Genomic DNA, 19,082 nt, shown 5'->3' on the forward strand with positions numbered 1-19,082 from the left:
GACCTGTTTTCCAGGCTGTGAAATGGCAATAAACAGTAGCACCCCAGCACAAGGCTGTTGGGAGGGTGAAAACAACAGCAGGCGAGAGATGGGAGCAAACCAGCAGTAAATCACACCAAGCGAGTTGGAGTTAACCCTTTATTAGCAAAAATGGGGATCTCCACAGGAGTGTCAGGCCAAATGAGCACAGCAGCAACTCATCTATGGCAGGTCTTGCCTGCATGAAGGAGTTGCAGAGGCTGAAGGTCCCTGACTCCATATCAAATCCAAACTCCTCCTCCTGCTCCTCCGCTGCTTCTTCTTCTTCTTCTTCTTCTTCTTCTTCTTCCTTCTTCTTCTTCTTCCCACAGCTGCCGAGGTTCCCTCCTCTCCAGGGTTTATCGCAAGCAATCGGAGACTGTGCCTGCATGAAGCCAACCTCTCCTCTGCCCTTTTCATGCCTCTTCTGGTCCGGGAGACCAGGGGAGACGGGAGCTTGTCGCAGTAGGAGATGGAGACCCCCATGATTCTTCACTAGCCTGACTTCTCAATGCCTCTCGGCCTCTCCTCCTTCCGCTTCTGCCTCTGATTCTCAACTGCTCTCTGCCGCAGACTCTCCCAGCTCACTCAGCCCTGTTACCCCTTCAGATTCCGACACCTCCTCCTCCCTCTCTTCTCCCTCGGACCACAACTCCCCAGGATCTCAGCCTTCTTCTTTTGGGGGTTTCCCTTGGGGGTCCCACCGTTCCCCTGCGTCCAACCAGTCTGTAGCAGCGAGGCATGCTGGGAATTAAAAAGTGTTGGAGAAACATAAACTCTATGCATGGCGACAGGAACACTCCTGCCATTCCCCCCCCCCCATCGTTCCTTCTCCATGTATCCCAGTAGGAATAGCTCTTTGGCACTTGGTGTGTTTTTTTATAAGCAGTTATTTGCGACCATAATGCATCCGGCTGCACTTAAAGTGCTTTTAAAGAGGGTGATTAGCAGCAACCTCTGCACTTCCTTAATGATCATCATTACAAAGCACTGAAAGAAGGCCAGTTCTGGCAGACATCTGGGCTTGACTCTGCTGGGACATGGCCCCTTTTTTAACTTCTATGGGGCAGGTTAAGTTGAGAAGTCAAAGCTGTTCCCAGGGTGTGGCCACCGCTGTCACATGCTGGCAGCTTCCAGGAGCCGCAGGTGAGACCTGAGTACAGGGCAGGGACCAAAGGTGGACAAACCACCCCAGAAGGAGCAGGATGTGTCCCCCACCAAGGGACTACCCCTCCCCTAGCACCCCACCCCAGGAACCTGAGTACTACCAAGATATCAGTAGCCATTTTTAAAGATCTCTCCTCCTGCTAGCTGTTTCCCCCACCTTTCTGACAGACTCCCCAACCCAACCAATGCTAGAACAGTTACTCATTCAGAGATGCACCACGCTGTTTCTTCTGAGGGCTGGCGATTCTGCACTGCGTTCTTTGACCATCCCCAGCATCATGTAAAATTCTTTGACCATCCCCAGCGATGCAGTAAAATTACCCACCTCCTCCTGGAAGGAGAGGAAGAGGCACAATCGGAGCAGCGACTCATGCAGAGACACAGCGTGCAGCCTCCTTTGAGACACAGGTGTCCTCGGCAGCCTACCATTACCATTTGAAGCAGAACGATTGGAGAGCTTCGGCATCATCATGTTTCCTTTACCTATAATGTATTGTTTTTTCTCACCGACAGCAGTCTTGAGTGCTAATGGCAGCAAAAAAGGGGTTGTGAATTTTCAGATAATGCTCTAAATTAATGCCAGTCAGAAAAAAAAAGGTAACATTTTCTGCGGGGGCCGACTCGGCCTGCCGAGCGAGCACAATATATAGGATAATTAAATATTTTTAGGCTCGCCCAGCTCTCATGATTAGTTGCGTTAATTACAACCGTTTCCTCCCCCTCCTCCTTCGCTCAATGCTTGAGGGAAAGAGCGGCGCCCCCCGGTGGCCGAAGGAGGAAACAAGCGCAGGAGAAGCGATGACGCCGCCGACCGGGAGACAAGCGCGCGTGCTGCTCTTTTCTTTCTGCAAATGTTTTGAGAATTTCTCTTTCTCTCTCTGCATCACTACGGCATCTCTGTCTTGGGAGTGGCATCTCCCCCTTCCCTTTTTTTTTATTAAAAAAAACACTCCACCTCCACCCAAATTCGGTGCTAGGGAAAAGGGGGGGGGATCTAATTTATCTCTTAATTTCTCATTTCAGGGGGGGAAAGGAAGCACGTTGAGAGAGAGCACTTATTCCGGGAGGGGGGAGCAGTAAAACAACAGGATTTTTATTTTTTTAAGTGGGGTCGTCTAGCAATAAATCCCCACAAATGCTGGGGAGGAAGTAAACTGGTCTGCGTTTGCCCGTCAAAAGCAGTTGCATTTTTTTCTTTCCCCCACGTGGTGGCCCCGAACAGGGAGCTAGTGGGGGGCAAAAAGACAGAAGGAAAGGATCCTGCAAGTTTCCCCCTTTCTTCTTTCCATGATCAAGCAAGGGGCTTTTTAAAAAGAAGGGGGCATGGCGATTTTTTTGGGGGGGGGGCGCACGGTTCTCCACCTTGGACGGAAGCCTCTGGGCTGTCGAAGAAGCCTCATATCCGAGATGCATCAAGGCGGATGGAGCGGAGTGGGGGGCGGGGGGGGCGCGCGGAGAGATAGGAGCAACTCCTAGGGGGCCACCCCCCATAAAATATTTGAGGGCTCGCCTCCCCCCATTGATGGACATTGCCATTCAAATAGTGCGTTTTGTGATCAATGACTTGGGGTCCGTCCGCCACCCCCAATATTTTATTCCAAGTTGGCATCCCGGGGGGTGGGAGAGAGCTATCCCCGCTTCCCCGGTTGCGCATCAGCAAAAAGGGACCCTCCGGACGCGCCGGCGGGGCTGGTCTGGTCTGGGGGACGCCTGCTCCAGGGCGCCGCCTGCTGGCGACGGGAGGGTAGGAGCGCCGCGAGGGGACCGCCGGCGAGACGGGGGCTCCGGAGGGCGGAGCAGGGGGTGCGGCATCGGGAGCCGGGAAGCCGCGGCAGGCGAGAGAGAGCCTGTCTGCCAGCGCAGAGAGGCGGGCGAGCGGAGACAGCGGCGGCGATGTCGCTCCTGCTCTTTTCCCAGCGCGGGGACTGAGCGGCGGCCCGCGCCGTCTTGCCTGCCTGCCTTGGAGGGCGCCATGGAGAGCCAGCTGGCGCGCTGCAAGATCGTGGTGGTGGGCGACAGCCAGTGCGGCAAGACGGCGCTGCTGCACGTCTTCGCCAAGGACACCTACCCCGAGGTACGCGGGGGGGGGGGGAGCCGCCCGCAGAGGGACCCCCATCCGACGGGGCGGGGAAGCGGGGGTGAAACCGGGAGGGGAAGAGGCCGGCTGCGCGGGCGGGCGGGGACCCCCGACGGTCGCGGTGGGTGGGTATTGTGGGTGGGGGGCTCGGGAGCTGCAGCCGGAGAGCGGCGTCCAGGCAAACCGAGCAGGGCTGCCGGTTGGCCAGCGGGGTCTCCGGTTCCTCCGAGGGGGCGGCCGGCTTCTAAGGACGTCGAAGGGCCGCAGCTCGGCGGGGTTAGCGCCCGCCTTTGCGCTTCTGGGAGGTCCCAGGTGTCGATCCCCGACGGCAGCATCGTCCCGGGAGGGCTGAGAGCCCGTGTTTTTAGACGGCGCCCACTCGGTATGATGTTCCCTCGGATGTGGCCGGAGACTGAGGAATTTGGGGGGGTCTTAGGAAGGGATACTGCTCGTGTCACCTGTTGGGAGAGCCAGGGGCCAGGTGGGAGCAGGGAGAGGCAAAACACACAGAAGACAGAACTGAAATACTCTGGAAGTGGAGGGTCAAAATGCAAGGGTTTGTGTGTGTCATGTGGGGTGTAAAATAGGTTTTTGGGGGGCTGAAGGGACCTAGAGGGGACTCTCCGCACAGGGGTGCGGTTCAAGGCGCTTCCCCGGTTCTGCCATAATCGATTCCTTCATCTTGCAAGGTGCCACAAAATCCTCTTTTTCGGTTAGACTGACTTAGCAGGTTAGGTCAGAAAGAGAGTTAGGGTGTCTGGGTGGGGGGACAATTTTGAGAGGGGTGAAGGAGATGGAGGAGGCTCAAGTGAGGAGCCTGGTTCAGGGCAGGCAAAGCTGGGAGGGAGATTTAGGGTTCTGTGGGGAAACTATGGAACTGAGAAACCGCTGGAACATCAGGCAGGAATGCGAGAAACCCAGAACAACCTGCCTTCCTGCCTATGTGGGGTAGCTGGATTTAGGGCAGAGCATCTGGTTCCCTCTAGCTGAGGGCAATAATAACAATAACAATAACAATAACAATAACAATAATAATACGGTTAGCTACTAAGAAGCTATGTAAGAAAGCAACTCTACCAAAAGGAATTATTGTGAAAATAAGAAATATTCTTTTTTGGGGGGACCAAATTTTGTCCTTGCACAAAGTCGGCCTCTGCTGGGACTGAGGGTTGCAGAATGAGTCCTGAGATACAACTTCATCTAAGCACCCAGGGAGAACCTCTCTTTTGTTTTTACTGGAACATAGCCAGGATCCCACACGAACCACAAATTAGGACGAAAGGATTTCCAGGCAGAGGCGTGCCCCATAAATGTTTGCTTTCAGAAACGGATCATTGCTTTTGGGGTTGTGGGGTCCGGCCGCGAGATCTGGTTTGGGGGGTGTGTGTGCTTGGAGTAGGGGGGCAAATGTTTCTCCCAGTCGGCAGCATGGCCCCCCCGATTCTGTGGTTTCATGCGTTCTGTTGTCTCCGCTGCCCCTCCCTTTGCAGAACTATGTCCCCACTGTGTTCGAGAACTACACGGCCAGTTTTGAGATCGAAAAGCAGCGCATCGAACTCAACATGTGGGACACATCAGGTGAGTGAGGAGCAGGAGGGAGGGATTTGAAACTTGGTCTGGGTTGAAACTTGGGTGGGGGCAGGGAGTGCTCTGGAACTGATAACGGGGGTGAATTTTGCCTGACCCAGTTGAGGGTTTTTGCGTCATATTCCTGTTTACCCAAATTAATGTGCCCTCTGAGTGATTCCAGGAGTTTTAGCACCACTGCCGTCCAAGGGACAGTTGATTTGTTTCCTTTTTCCCCCTGGACCATTCTTAACCTTGCTTGGAAGAGCTTTCTTTCCTGGCTGCAGCTCTGCATGTGTTCGGGTGGATACTTTCCTTCCTTACAGTTTTAACTTGGAGCACGATTTAAACCAGTGTTTCTCAAATTTAGGTCTCCAGCTGTTTTTGGGACTACAACTCCCATTATCCTTGCTAGCTAGGGATGATGGGAGTTGTAGTCCAAAAACAGCTGGAGTCCCAAAGTTTGGGAAGCGCCGAGTTAAACTTTAAATTTCTCGCACTGACTTCCACAAAGGATGATCAGATTCCCTTTTTCTCTTGGCTCTAGAAATTGCCGTCAACACCTGCACAGTGTTTTCCAGCATTCTCCTCGCATCCGTGCTTGGGATTATTATAATTTTACCCCAAGGCTCAAGCCTTTGCTGTTCCCTGGAAAACCCTTTCCCTTAATCTCAAATGCGGTAAGGGGAAAATCTCTCTTTCGTATGACTTCATATGTTTTGGCTAAGCACTGGTACTTGGTTCCTGGTGCTGAGCTCTAGTAAAACCTAGTTACAAATCAAGCCCCTTTGTGTGGGGGGGACGGGACGGAGCTGTTGTGATGGTGGTAAGAGAAAGACTCTTTGTATATGCTCAGAGTTTGCTTCTCCCAGAGCTGCGCATCAGCATTACAAGGAGGTTCTGCTGCTGAGACCTGCTTCAAAATCCATCTCGGATATCCCTTATATAACGCCCCCCCCCCCCACTATAACACCGCTCATAAACCTCTCTGGGTATTGTGGGGCTGGCCTGCTTTACCTATCTTTTTATAAAGGTTATGGGGGGTGGTGGAAATCATGATGTTGGAGCTTTCCAATTTCATTTCAGGACCCCTCCCTGCCTCTTCCCTCCCCCCCCCCCACCTCCAGTAATTAAACTGCTGCCTTCCCATCCACTCTGTGGCCTCTTTATTTTTCGGTGTCCTGTTTCCTGGTAGCACCTGCCTAGGAGTACCTGTGAGAAGGTACAGAATGAATTCTGAGATTCAGGGGTGAGGCCAAGAATGAATGAGGCACGAAAAGCTCCGGATCCGAGGGCAGGCCTCGCCCCTGGAAGGAATGTAAGGGGAGAAGGGCCCGTTTTTGTACTTTCTTTGCCTGCGAAGAGGGAACGTTCAGTTCTTGCCAGCATTTTAGAAGCAGCTGGATCCTGGAAGCAATTCTGGGGGTTGTCTGGCTCAGCCTGGCTGCGTTTTATTCCTTTTGCCTTTTATTTGTAAACCCCCCCCCCCCGCAAAAAACCCCTTTCTTTGTGGTTGTCCATATGCCAGAGAAAGGGGGATGCTGTGAGGAGGAGGAGGAGGAGGAGGAGATGCAATGCTATGACCATGATGTGTAGGAGAAAAGTCCCCATTTTTTATTTTTCATTTTGTTTTGATGCAGAGAAGGATCATCCAAACTACCGGGGCTTCTTCTTTCCTCTGCCTCGGTTCCAGCTCTTGCATTTATTAACTTCGCAGCCTCGCGATTGGCACGGTCAGAGCCTTCCCTTGGCACGGCACCTCTCGCCTGCTTTTGTTGAGTTGCGTAAAGGGCTCTCCTGTGTGCAGTGCAGCTGTGGCGAAATTGCCGGTGGCTCCTCGGGAGGCTGCAGAAAGGCTCTTCTGTCTGGGTAGAGAAAAGAGCGTCTCTTCCTTGGGCTGTGGGAGGAGGAAGCGAGCAAACAATCCTCCTGCTGTGGGAGGCCGGAGCGCGGCGCACAGAACGATCACAAAGCTAACGGATGCGCAGATACGCAGGCATTTGTTTGGAGCTGGCAAACGCTCCGTGGCTAACAGGCGAGCGAGCTGCAGCCGCAGACTCTGCAGTCTGGCCAAGTGAGGAGAGTCGCAGAAATGCTTCGTAATGGATCAGCTAGGCTCGTGGCAAATTGGCGGAGGGTTGGTCCTATTAAGCCATATGTGCTAATGACCAAAAACTGCACTTGGAGACGAGAGGCTGATTCTTTTGGCCAGATGTTACGGATGGTGTCCACCATCAGCTTGGAAAGGGGTGGGCAGCCTGTGGCACGCCGGACATCAATAGATTCCCAACTCCTAGCCAGTAGGCTGGGATGTTGCTCATAGCAACATGTGGCTGGCCCCAGGTTCCCCATCCAGGATCGAAAGGGCTTCTTAATGTCACAGGAGGGGGTGGCGCTGTGGTCCAAAACACTGAACCTCTTGGACTCGCTGATCAGAAGGTCAGCAGTTCGAATCCCCGCAACGGAGTGAGCTCCCGTTGCTCTGTCCCAGCTCCTGCCAACCTAGCAGTTTGAAAGCACGCCAGTGCAAGTAGATAAATAGGTATCGCTGCGGCGGGAAGGTAAACGGCGTTTCTGTGCGCTCTGGCTTCCGTCACGGCGTCCCGTTGCGCCACAAGCGGTTTAGTCCTGCTGGCCACATGACCAGGAAAGCTGTCTGTGGATAAACGCCGGCTCCCTCGGCCTGAAAGCGAGATGAGCGCAACAACCCCATAGTTGCCTTTGACTGGACTTAACCGTCCAGGGGTCCTTTACCTTATTTCTGTAGTGGGATTTTTGCCTCTGAATGCTCACGGACACCCCAGAGCCTCCCAAGTATCCCTATTTTCCAGGGACAGTCCCGGGTTTACAGAAGCCGTCTTGGTCTCTGATTAGATCCTGGAATGTCCTGCTTTTCCTTTGTTGTTGTTCAGTCGTTCAGTCGTGTCCGACTCTTCGTGACCCCATGGACCAGAGCACGCCAGGCACCCCTATCCTCCACTGCCTCCCGCAGTTTGGCCAAACTCATGCCAGTCGCTTCGAGAACACTGTCCAACCATCTCATCCTCTGTCGTCCCCTTCTCCTTGTGCCCTCCATCTTTCCCAACATCGGGGTCTTTCAAAGGGAGTCTTCTCTTCTCATGAGGTGGCCAAAGTACTGGAGCCTCAACTTCAGGATCTGTCCTTCCAGTGAGCTCTCAGGGCTGATTTCTTTAAGGATGGATAAGTTTGATCTTTTTGCAGTCCATGGGACTCTCAAGAGTCTCCTCCTCCTTTTCTTAGGACATCCCTATTTTCATCGGAGAAATGTTGGAGGGTATGTGACCCCCCACCCCACCCCGATCCAAGGAGATAAAGAACTATACAACCTTTAGAAGACATCTGATGGCAGCCGTGTATAGGGAAAATTTTTCAATGTTTAATGATGTTTTTTTATATATAGATGTTGGAAGCTGCCCAGAGTGGCTGGGACAACTCAGTCAGATGGGCAGGGTATAAATAATTAAATTATTGTTGAAATAAATAATAATAATAAAAATTGTCCAGTAGCACCTTAGAGACTGACTAAGTTTGTTCTGGGTATAAGCTTTCAGGCATGCACACAAAAGCTTATACCCAGAACAAACTTAGTCGGTGTCTAAGGTGCTACTGGGACCCAGATGGTGCTGTGGGTTAAACCACAGAGCCTAGGGCTTGCTGATCAGAAGGTTGGCGGTTCGAATCCCTGCCACGGGGTGAGCTCTCGTTGCTCGGTCCCAGCTCCTGCCCACCTAGCAGTTCGAAAGCACGTCAAAGTGCAAGTAGATAAATAGGGACCGCTCCAGCGAGAAGGTAAACGGTGTTTCCGTGTGCTGCTCTGGTTCACCAGAAGCGGCTTTGTCATGCTGGCCACATGACCCGGAAGCTGTCTGCGGACAAACGCCGGCTCCCTTGGCCTATAGAGCGAGATGAGCGCCGCAACCCCAGAGTCGGACACGACTGGACCTGATGGTCAGGGGCCCCTTTACCTTTTAAGGTGCTACTGGACAATTTTTTTTATCTATTTCGACTGCGTCAGACCAACACAGCTACCTACCTAAAATCGTTGTTGTTGTTGTTGTTGTTGTTGTGATTATTACAATCATGGAATCGGACGGCCCTATTTTCATCAGAGAAGTGTTGTGGGGTATGACGCCCGCGCTTGCCACATCCCAAATAACTTTTGAAATTAGCCCTCCTGTTTCATATGCGCTTTGCCATGCAGCAAGGAAGGGGTTATGCTGCCGGTGGGATAAATGAACCCTCTCTTTCCACCCAGGGCTCAGGCATTAGTTCTACAGCCCCTGCAATCCTGCTCCGGAATGGGTGGGTTTTCAGTCTGGTCCGGCAAAGTGGCTTTGAATGCTCTTGGAAGGACGTGCATGCCCTTGGCTGGCTTGGAGCAGAAACCCTATGAGATGTGAGTCCTTGGATGGTGGTGCTCACATGCCCAAAGTAATTGATTAGGAACATTTCTGAGCACAGAAACTGTCTGTCTGCAAGGGAGAACAGGAGTTACAGCTGCTTAATTTATTGCAGTGTAAGTGCTGCAAGTCTGGAGGGAGGGCGGCGAGAATGTAAAGCCTTCCTGCTAGGAACGGCAGTGGATGTTCTAATTCATGGGTAGGCAAACTAAGGATCCGGCCCAATCGCCTTCTAAATCCGGCCCGCCGACAGCCTGGGAATCACCGTGTTTTTACATGAGTAGAATGTGTCCTTTTATTTAAAATGCACCTCTGGGTTATTTGTGGGGCCTGCCTGGTGTTTTTACATGAGTAGAATCGGTGCTTTTATTTAAAATGCATCTCTGGGTTATTTGTGGGGCATAGGAATTCGTTCTTATTTTTTTTCAAAATATAGTCCGTCCGTCCCGTCCCCCAAGGTCTGAGGGACAGTGGACCGGCTCCCTGCTGAAAAAGTTTGCTGACCCGTGTTCTAATTCCCTGCCACTGTCACTTGTTAGCTTTTTTAAAAAGAAGGATTCTCGGTTACATGACTGCTTTTATCCTGAAACTATTTTAAAGCGAGGAGGGAACAAGTGTAACCGTTTAAATCCGGCACCTCTTGGAGGTAGCTTTTCAACTCTTCATTCCCAAATGCTTCCTTTGGGAAATGTGGTGTGTTTTTATTTCGAAGCCAGAAGCTCCGGTCTGTTTGGAAGTTGCGGCGAATTCATAATCCCCAATAATGCAGGGGTCATTTGCTGCCGCCTAGGGGCTCACTCTTTTGTTAATGCTTAGGTTATTTCTGGGTTGAGTCCTGGCAACTGCAGTCAAGTTTCGTGTCTCACCTTAAGCCTCCCTATTTGTTCCTTCTTAAAATCTTGTCCCAGAGGCAGAACTGAGGACCGCGAATAGGTTTTGGAGCCTACCTCATGTGAAGCCCTCTTCTGGACTTGGGTCTCTACAAAATCCCTCTCCCAGCCTTTATTAACAACAACAACACCACAACTCCCACTATTTCCATAAGGAAACTTTGATTGCCTCCTTCCTTCCCTGGCAATATGTAATTTGACATCCTTTATGTGTTTGTTTGTTTGTTTGTTTGTTTGTGTGTTATATCACTGCATTACAGATATGGATGAGGGCGAATTTCGTTTGGTCTGCATTTTTAAGCAAGCCCACCTAATTCATGTCTCCCGGAATAAATGCACCGATCGGAACATAATTATTCCCCCACTTCTGTGCTTCTCTGAATTTTATTTCTTTATTCGCCCTCCCCCCCCCCCCGCCGAGAAGTGTATTTTAGGATAAAATGCGTTTAGAAATGTGTGCTTTGAGATAAAAGATGAATTTAAATATAGTGGGGTTTTCTTGGCACCGATTTTAAATGATGGAACAGGCAGGCAGATGAACTCATGCAAACTAGACTGTCCGTAATTGCAGGTGGTGGAAGCCATTGGTCACTTCCTAATTAAAATCCCCCCACCTCCTGGTGGCGTGTTATCTCTCCGAAGGCTTGGTCTTCTGAGAAGTGGCTTGCAGAGGTTCCCTCCCCCCATCCCTGACCATATAAAGAACTGATGAGTAGCTTTGAATAGGTAAAGGTACCCCTGACCATTAGGTCCAGTCGTGGACGACTCTGGGGTTGCGGAGCTCATCTCGCTCTATAGGCCGAGGGAGCCGATGTTTGTCCGTAGACAGCTTCTGGGTGATGTGGCCACATGACTAAGCCACTTCTGGCGAACCAGAGCAGCGCACGGAAACGCCGTTTACCTTCCCTCCGGAGTGGTACCTATTTATCTACTTGCACTTGACGTGCTTTCAAACTGCTAGGTTGGCAGGAGCTGGGACCGAACAACGGGAGCTCACCCCGTCAAGGGGATTCGAACCACCGACCTTCTGATCGGCAAGCCCTAGGCTCTGTGGTTTAGACCACAGCGCCACCCACGTCCCTTTTTTTTTGAATAGGTACCCGTGGTTTTTCTTTCCTCACAAAGGAAGAATGCCATCTGTACTGTTGCTCTGTTCCGTTTGTTCTCTCCCTCCTGATAGTGCCTTTACAGCCATCCTTCTCTAGAGACTCTGGTGAACAGAAGTCCTTTGCGGGGTGGGGATGACAGCGCTGCTGGGACTACAAATGGTTTCAGAGTCTTAAGTGGGTTGTCTTGTACCAGTGCAGCCTCTCCTGCACCTCTTTCTGTCTAGCTAGCGTCTCGTTAGCTGCTGTGTGTGAGGCAAAGGTTGGTTCCTGGTTCCTTATTCAGCACCCCAGCCTGATTAAGTGTATCTGAAGAAGTGTGCATGCACACGAAAGCTCATACCAAGAACAAACTCAGTTGGTCTCTAAGGTGCTACTGGAAAGAATTTTCTATTTTGTTTCGACTATGGCAGACCAACATGGCTACCCACCTGTAACTGATTAAGGGACTGATGTTCGCATGCCCCTGTACCCCAAAATAAGCTCAAGACCACCCCATATCATGCACCCTCCATGACTGGGAATCAGAACCCTTTGATATGCACACACAAGGGCTGGGCAATATCTGGTTTTCAGCATCGTAATATATCACCAGCTAAAAAATGCAATATACGGCTTTATCACAGTGTCTGAAATAAGGATGGAGCAATGTAGACAGGCACCAGGTGGCTTCATGGTTTCCCCCACATTGTGATTTTTGCATAGCGCACATATTTTATACCATGATTTGCGATATATTGCCAGGTCAAAAATTATGAAACAGATTATCACCATATGAACCAGGTTTGGACAATATATCGCCCAGCCCTGACACGCATCATGATTCGTGAAATTACAAAACTGATATCACAATATGAACTTCAAACCAGTTTTGGACCATATATTGATATATCGACCAGCCCTAACGCATGTGCACACACAACACACACACACACAACACACTGTCTTAAAGGACTGCATTGAAGCATGTTTCTCAAATGTGTGGTGCCCCTAGGCCACAATGGAGAATAAGGGAATGTTTGCACTTTGAAATAAAGTCTTGGCCCGCCCAAAATTAGACATCCCTGCCTCTAGAATACTGCTTCCTGCAATTCATGTCCAGTGCTTTAGTTTTGCCCAGATTCCTGCCGGCTATGCCGCTCATGTGCTGACAATTCCCAGTATGCCTATAAACGGATAAAGGATTGGTGTCTCTCCCCGGTCCAAATAGGCTTTGGGCTATCCTGAATCAGGCAGGCTTCTCCGAGATGCCTTGGCATCATGTCTGGCCCAGAGCTTCATTTTGTGCAAGTCACTTGCGATGTCCCCTGCCATTTATTTCTTCTCCTCGCAAGCGCGCTGACAAATGCGTTCCCTCCAGGAACGAGGCTCTGCTCCAGCTGCCGTTGCCTCTAGCGGCGGCAGCCTCCGTTTAAGCAGCGAGAGGCAGCGCTTCTGATATCACAGCAGGCAGCTGTTTTAAAATCCAAAAGAGAAAGGGGGTGGAAGGAAGCCATCATGGTGAGTACTCTATTCCCCCCCCCAAAAAAAGTAGCCAAAACCAATCCATCAGCTGCGAATGGGGTGGAGATTGGGGGTGTGGGCATTTTCCTATACAGTATGTCTAGAACAGGGTTTCCCCAAACTTGGGTCTCCAACTACAGTTCCCATCATCCCTAACCACTTGTCCTGCTGGCTAGAGAACATGGGAGTTGTAGTCCAAAAACAGCGGGAGACTCAAGTTTGGGAAACCATGGCCTAGAATGTAAAAGTCCTATTTTATTTGTTCTGGTGGTGGTTTTTAACCAAAACCCAGTTCCACTATTCATAAGTGATGCACGTAAAGAGTTGAGTTGCTACAGGCTTTCTGTGTGACGAGTGTTTCTGTTCCATAGGTGAATTTCATGGGAAGGAAGGGAAAGTGTGTTTCAGTTTGTCATTTCCGTTTATTTGCCTCTGTCTCACTATGCAATAGGGACGCGGGTGGCACTGTGGTCTAAACCACAGATCCTAGGACTTGCCGATCAGAAGGTCGGCGGTTCGAATCCCCTTGACGGGGTGAGCTCCCGTTGCTCGGTCCCAGCTCCTGCCAACCTAGCAGTTTGAAAGCATGTCAAGTGCAAGTAGATAAATAGGTACCGCTCCGGAGGGAAGGTAAACGGCGTTTCTGTGTGCTGCTCTGGTTCGCCAGAAGCGGCTTAGTAATGCTGGCCACACGACCCGGAAGTTGTCTGCGGACAAACGCCGGCTCCCTCGGCCTATAGAGCGAGATGAGCGCCGAAACCCCAGAGTCGTCCGCGACTGGACCTAATGGTCAGGGGTCCCTTTACCTTTACCTTTACACTATGCAATGCTTTATGGCAGGAGTGGGGAAACCTGAGGCCCTCCAGACCAGGTCGGACTCCCTCTCCCATCAACCCCAAACATAATGACCAGGACCCCAGGCTCTCCACCCACCGCACTTCACGAACGGAATTGTTGTAGCTGCTTCACTGTTGGGTTTGGTCGGGGATTGTTTTGGGGAGCGAAGGGTTTAAGCGAAAGGCACATTGTGGTTGAGTTTCCGGAGAGATGTGGAGGATGGCAGAGGACCAAACTGGGTGAGATCTTGAAGGCAGCCATGTGGTTGCACTTCACTGTCTCCAGTGTTTTTCTAAAAAATAACAGCCACGGGGGGGGGGGCCGCTGGGAAATGTAGGGTGTGGGGAGGGGGTTCTATCCTGCCCCTCTAAGCTGCCACTTGTCTCCAGAGGGAACTTTCCGAAGGAACCTGAACCCTTGCCCGACTCCATTGCACACCAATGTACCCATCAATATCCTCCTTATTTTCTCAGCAGCTTATATTTAGAAGGGGGGGGGTGGGACTGGGCACATGAAACGCTCATACCTTTAGCTTGTCTAGTTTGGCCCTGTGTGTGTGTGTGTGTGTGTTTTATTGTCATTTGCCCCAAAGCACTGGAAATACAAAGCGGGTAAAAGATGCTTTTTACTGGAACAACATAGCTTGGTATACAGTTATGCAAGCTTTCAAGTAAAAAAAAAAAAAACTTCCTCAGGCATGAATTGATAATGCTACTTCCATGGTTCTGGTTTCTTTCCCTAGTTTGTGGAAAGTGCTGGAAGAAAAGTAGAGCTAACCAGTAAATCTTTTCCTGGGCTGCTGCTGCTTCTGTGCTCTGTGTTTTGCAGAGTCAAAGAACACCTGTTCCCTTGGACCCCAGCAGATTTGAGCCCAAATTTCTATTTTCTTTTCTTTCTTTCTTTTTTTTTTAAAAAAAGCATTGTGCGAGCTGCTGGCTCGGCGAGAGATAAAGCATTTGCTGGTCTCTGTTTTTCTTGGTGCTCTTCAGAGATTGGTGAAGAACCCGAAGCGGGGGGAAACGGCTTATCGATTTTTCTCTCCCTCTTTCCCCAGAGAATGTGCACGGCTGCTGAAATTGCTTGGGTAAGGTCTGCGCTGATGGATGGATGCAAATCTTGGTGTGTGGAAAGCAGAGGGGTGTGGGGTGTGCCTTCCGTCTTGTGCGATGCAGTGATCCTGAAAACGACTTTCACAGGGACAGGACTGGTGAGGGAAGCATCGCAAGAAGATAGCAAATTTCTAAGTGCGCCCCTGTTTTGAATCTGAGGCTGTGAATATGTGAAGTACCATGTGGGTTATCAAGTCCAACCCCCAGCAATGCAGGAATCTAAGCTAAAACATCCATGACGGATGGCCATCGAACCAAACGAGCTTGCTCCATCTTCCATCTTTAGAATTTGAAGGTAACATTTGAAGATCATAGAGGAGAACGTCTCTGAGGATGTGCAGAGTGCCAACCTCTAACTACCAGAGACCAACTGCTAGCTCCCAAGGGCAGTTAGCCTTAAGTAACATTTCATAGCTTTTCGGAAACCAGTTGCTGGCCCAGTGGGATAATGGAATAAAATTTTCTAGAGAAGAAAACCTAATGCCTTTTGGAAAGTTGTGGGTTAAAGGAAATGAGAGCTTGCATGAGCCGAGCGAGCCATAAAAGGCTTCTTGGGCTACTTAGCAGTGAACAAAAAAACCGCTTGGCACATGGTCTGATGTGCTCAATCATTACTTAGAATCATAGAGTCGGAAGGGACCCCAAGGGTCATCTAGTCCAACCCCCTGCAATGTAGGAATATTTTGCTCAGCGTGGGGCTCGAACCCACGGCCCTGTGATTAAGAGTTTCTACTGAATGAGCTATAGTGGGTTCAGTTCATTCATTATTTTATTTATTGCATTTTTTCCTCTCCCGCGGGTCCTCTGTGGAGCTCAGGCTTCTTCCCTTGGTTTCCCCTCTCGTGAGGTTGGTTGTGCACAGACAGTGTGACCGGCGCAAGGTGAGCTTCAGGGCAGAGCGGTGCCTCGAACCTGGGTCTCTCCGGCCACAGCGCGATCTGTAAGCCAGGACGCCACCCTGGCTTCTTGTGGGGCTGAGTGCTGGCATTCAAAACATGCCTGACTGAGGCTGCTAATGCCATTGCCTTTGCCCAAGAACACAAAGCAGTCAGTGGGTATATATTTCAGTTTTGGGTGCTTTCATTTGGATCTTGTTTAGTTTGAGCTGGGCTTTCCCCGGACTCTGGTGTGCTTGTGCGTGAGATGTGACACTTTGGAGTTGGAATATGGGAAGCATCGAGAAGACTGTTCTTTTCCCCCTCTCACTTATCAAACAACATCTCATTGGGTGATGGCAGGTCAGAATCCCGGTTCCCAGGCAGCCTTGAACCCCAGCACCTTTCTCAAGGAAACTGAGCGCTGCCAAGAGCATCCTTATTTAGAAAGGCATCTTGCATCCTTTAAAAAAAAAAAAAACTCCAAACATGGAGAAAAGGCTTTGGCTCTGGAATTCTCCTGTGCAGCCGGGCCCTCCCACCATCCATCCAGCAAGCATTTAGCTCAGAGAGGAGTGTGGGAACCTGCGGCTTCTGATAAAGATCCCCCGCTTTGCGAAAGGGGGGGACATAAAGAATGTGGAGGAATGTTGATGAGATTAAGGAGACAAATAGGCAGCTGGAGAGTTGGTAAGGGCGGCGGGGGGGGGGGGCGGAGAGAAGGAGGGTGTCCCTCTGTGTTGTTGCTCACTCCTCACTTCACAGCTAAGAGACTAGAGAGTGGGGTGTCAGGAGTACAGCATCACTTCAAAACAGGAGTGCTGTTAACAGAGCATCATATACCCAGTTGCTTTTTTCGGGGGGGGGGTTGTCTTTCTCTTTGTCTCTCCATTCTGCAGTACGCGGTGGGGGAATTCATCGAGAAGTTTTGTTTGTTTATTGCAGGCACAGTGCCACACACGGGCAGCGGTTAAATGTAAGATGTGATTCATAAACTCGAGCAGACGGTGATCCTAGATTAGAGATGGCCACAACTTTATTGATTACAGATCTAGGTGGAATTTTTGGGTGCCTATCCGTTCCGGCTCCCCCCAGACAAGGTTCCCCCAAGTTCCTGCTAAAAAACAACAACTAACAACCTGCATATACCTCTTCTGTTCTCAAAATAGACATTGCAGGGAGGGTTCGACTAGATGAACCTTGGGGCGCCTTCCAATTCTGTGATCATCACTTCACATATTCACAGCCTCAGATTCAAAACAGGGGCGGTTAAATTTGAACTCTGGGCTTTGGGGCTTAGAAATGGCACCAAACTACATTTGCTGTCTTATTATGATGAAGAAGAGGCATTGGATGGTATGTCGCTGGCACACCAGCGGCTGCAAAACAAAAAACGTAAAGGTGCTTGGAGAGTGGGCCATATTTCGAATTCTGGACCTTCCGTTCCTACCATTTGCAGGCTAATGGAAGGAACCAGGTGTTCGCATACATGTCCCAAAGATTCCTTGAGTTCTTGTTTACTTGCATTGCTTTTTCATTTCCCCCCCCCTCGTCCGATGAGTGGAAACTGGGGGTGTCAAACCAGCTGTGGCTTTGCACGGGTCGGCGGCGTTCCTTGCTGGTTGGCACGAGAAGGAGACACTCTTTTGTGAAGCATCTCGAGGCAATAACAACATGACAAGGGGGGGGGGGGAGACAATGCGGCCTTTTGCAGCAGGTTGCCCCCCCCCCGCTTCTCGGGGCCCGTTTCTGCGAGGATGCTGATACCATGGCGGAGGGCAAACTGCGCTCCAGAATGTCGTTGGCGTTTGCAGAGTTTGTCCGTGTCTCAGCGGGGTTGCCTGCTCTTGGTTGCCTGCTCAGAAGATAAATGGAAGTCTTCGCTTCTCCCCCCCCCCACCCCACCCCACCCCAGCAATTTGAAATTTGCATGTGGCGTTGCCATGACATCACACGGGGAATCCTGGGATGGCTGCTGGAGCACAACCAACTGAATGGTAGCTTGTGGGAAAGCGATCGACTCTGCCCACAATGCTTCCTCTGTGGAGCGTACCACCAGGGCTCTAAGTACATTCTGCTTGGCAGGAAAGGGTGGGGGGAGAGTCTGGAAGGATTCTCAACTCCCCCCCCCCCTCAGGTCGGGGCTTGAACAACTGTACGACAGGCAGAAACCCAACAGGTGAAGTTTCACCCCACCCCACCCCACCCCACCCCACCCCACTGTGCTTCCATGCACTTATTTATTTTTTAATAGTCATCTTTAGGAAGACCTTGCTGCCGAAATGCTCCCTTATCCTCCTGGCTCTTCGTTCCCCTTTTGAGGGCATGATCTGGCAATGTAGGAGCTAAGTAGCTGCTCATTCAAGCCTGATTCTGCAATAGGTTTTCTCTCTCCTGCCCTTTGCTGACAGCCGGATCTCAAGGATCTCACTTTATAAGGGAACATTCAGCACCCTAGGAATGCAATGCCTTGCATTTTTTTGAGTATGTTAAATTACTAGCCCTTATGGCTGCAGGGTGGGTGGGGTGGGGGGAGCATCTGGGCAATGTCTTGTGAAAATGCTTCAAGGTGGGAAGGAAGCAATGGAAATGGCTTCAAGTGAGTGGTCTTTGGAGCAGGGGCAGAAGAAGAATAAATTATGGAAGAGTTTGGATTTGATATCCTGCTTTTCACTACCCGAAGGAGTCTCAAAGCGGCTAACATTCTCCTTTCCCTTCCTCCCCCACAACAAACACTCTGTGAGGTGAGTGGGGCTGAGAGACTTCAGAGAAGTGTGACTAGCCCAAGGTCACCCAGCAGCTGCATGTGGAGGAGTGGAGACACGAACCCGGTTCCCCAGATTACGAGTCTACCGCTCTTAACCATTACACCACACTGGCTCTCAACACCACACTACTCTCACACTGGCTTATGGAAGAAATGTACTTGATTTGATTAACTTACTCAGGTTGTAGAATAGTGTTGTCATGGTGCAGAATTTAGATACTTTCCCACTTGTTATTACTAGTTACTAGGGTGCTGAATGTTCCCCATTTCCATGGCTAGGTGAAAAAAATATTCTAAATTCTGTACCTTAAGCGTTTGAGAGAATCTCCCTGCTAGGGTGTCCCTGAAGTGGCAGCCTATCCTTAATGTGGATTTGGGGTACCCCACATTTTATGTTGGGATGCAGGTGGCGCTGTGGGTTAAACCACAGAGCCTAGGGCTTGCCGATCAGAAGGTCGGCGGTTCGAATCCCCGTGATGGGGTGAGCTCCCGTTGCTCGGTCCCTGCTCCTGCCCACGTAGCAGTTCAAAAGCATGTCAAAGTGCAAGTAGATAAATAGGTACCAATCCGGCGGGAAGGTAAACGGTGTTTCCGTGCACTGCTCTGGTTCAGCAGAAGCGGCTTAGTCATGCTGGCCACATGACCCAGAAGCTTTACGCCGGCTCCCTCGGCCAATAAAGCGAGATGAGCGCCGCAACCCCGGAGTCGTCCGCGACTGGACCTAATGGTCAGGGGTCCTTTTACCT

At 50.7% G+C, this 19,082-nt stretch overlaps 1 protein-coding gene across 1 annotated transcript in view; it reads left to right on the forward strand.

The window, feature by feature from the left end:
• Window positions 1-3,076: 3,076 nt before the first annotated feature.
• Window positions 3,077-19,082, forward strand: part of RND2 (Rho family GTPase 2) — a 33,545-nt gene continuing 17,539 nt past the window's right edge. The window contains exons 1-2 of the mRNA XM_033170194.1: window positions 3,077-3,259; window positions 4,753-4,840. Of these exons, the coding sequence (XP_033026085.1) occupies window positions 3,158-3,259; window positions 4,753-4,840 (190 nt within the window). The 5' untranslated portion in view covers window positions 3,077-3,157. The remainder of the gene's footprint in view (window positions 3,260-4,752; window positions 4,841-19,082) is intronic.

The sequence above is a fragment of the Lacerta agilis genome, chromosome 14 (assembly GCF_009819535.1).
Source record: "Lacerta agilis isolate rLacAgi1 chromosome 14, rLacAgi1.pri, whole genome shotgun sequence".
Lineage (NCBI taxonomy): Eukaryota > Metazoa > Chordata > Lepidosauria > Squamata > Lacertidae > Lacerta > Lacerta agilis.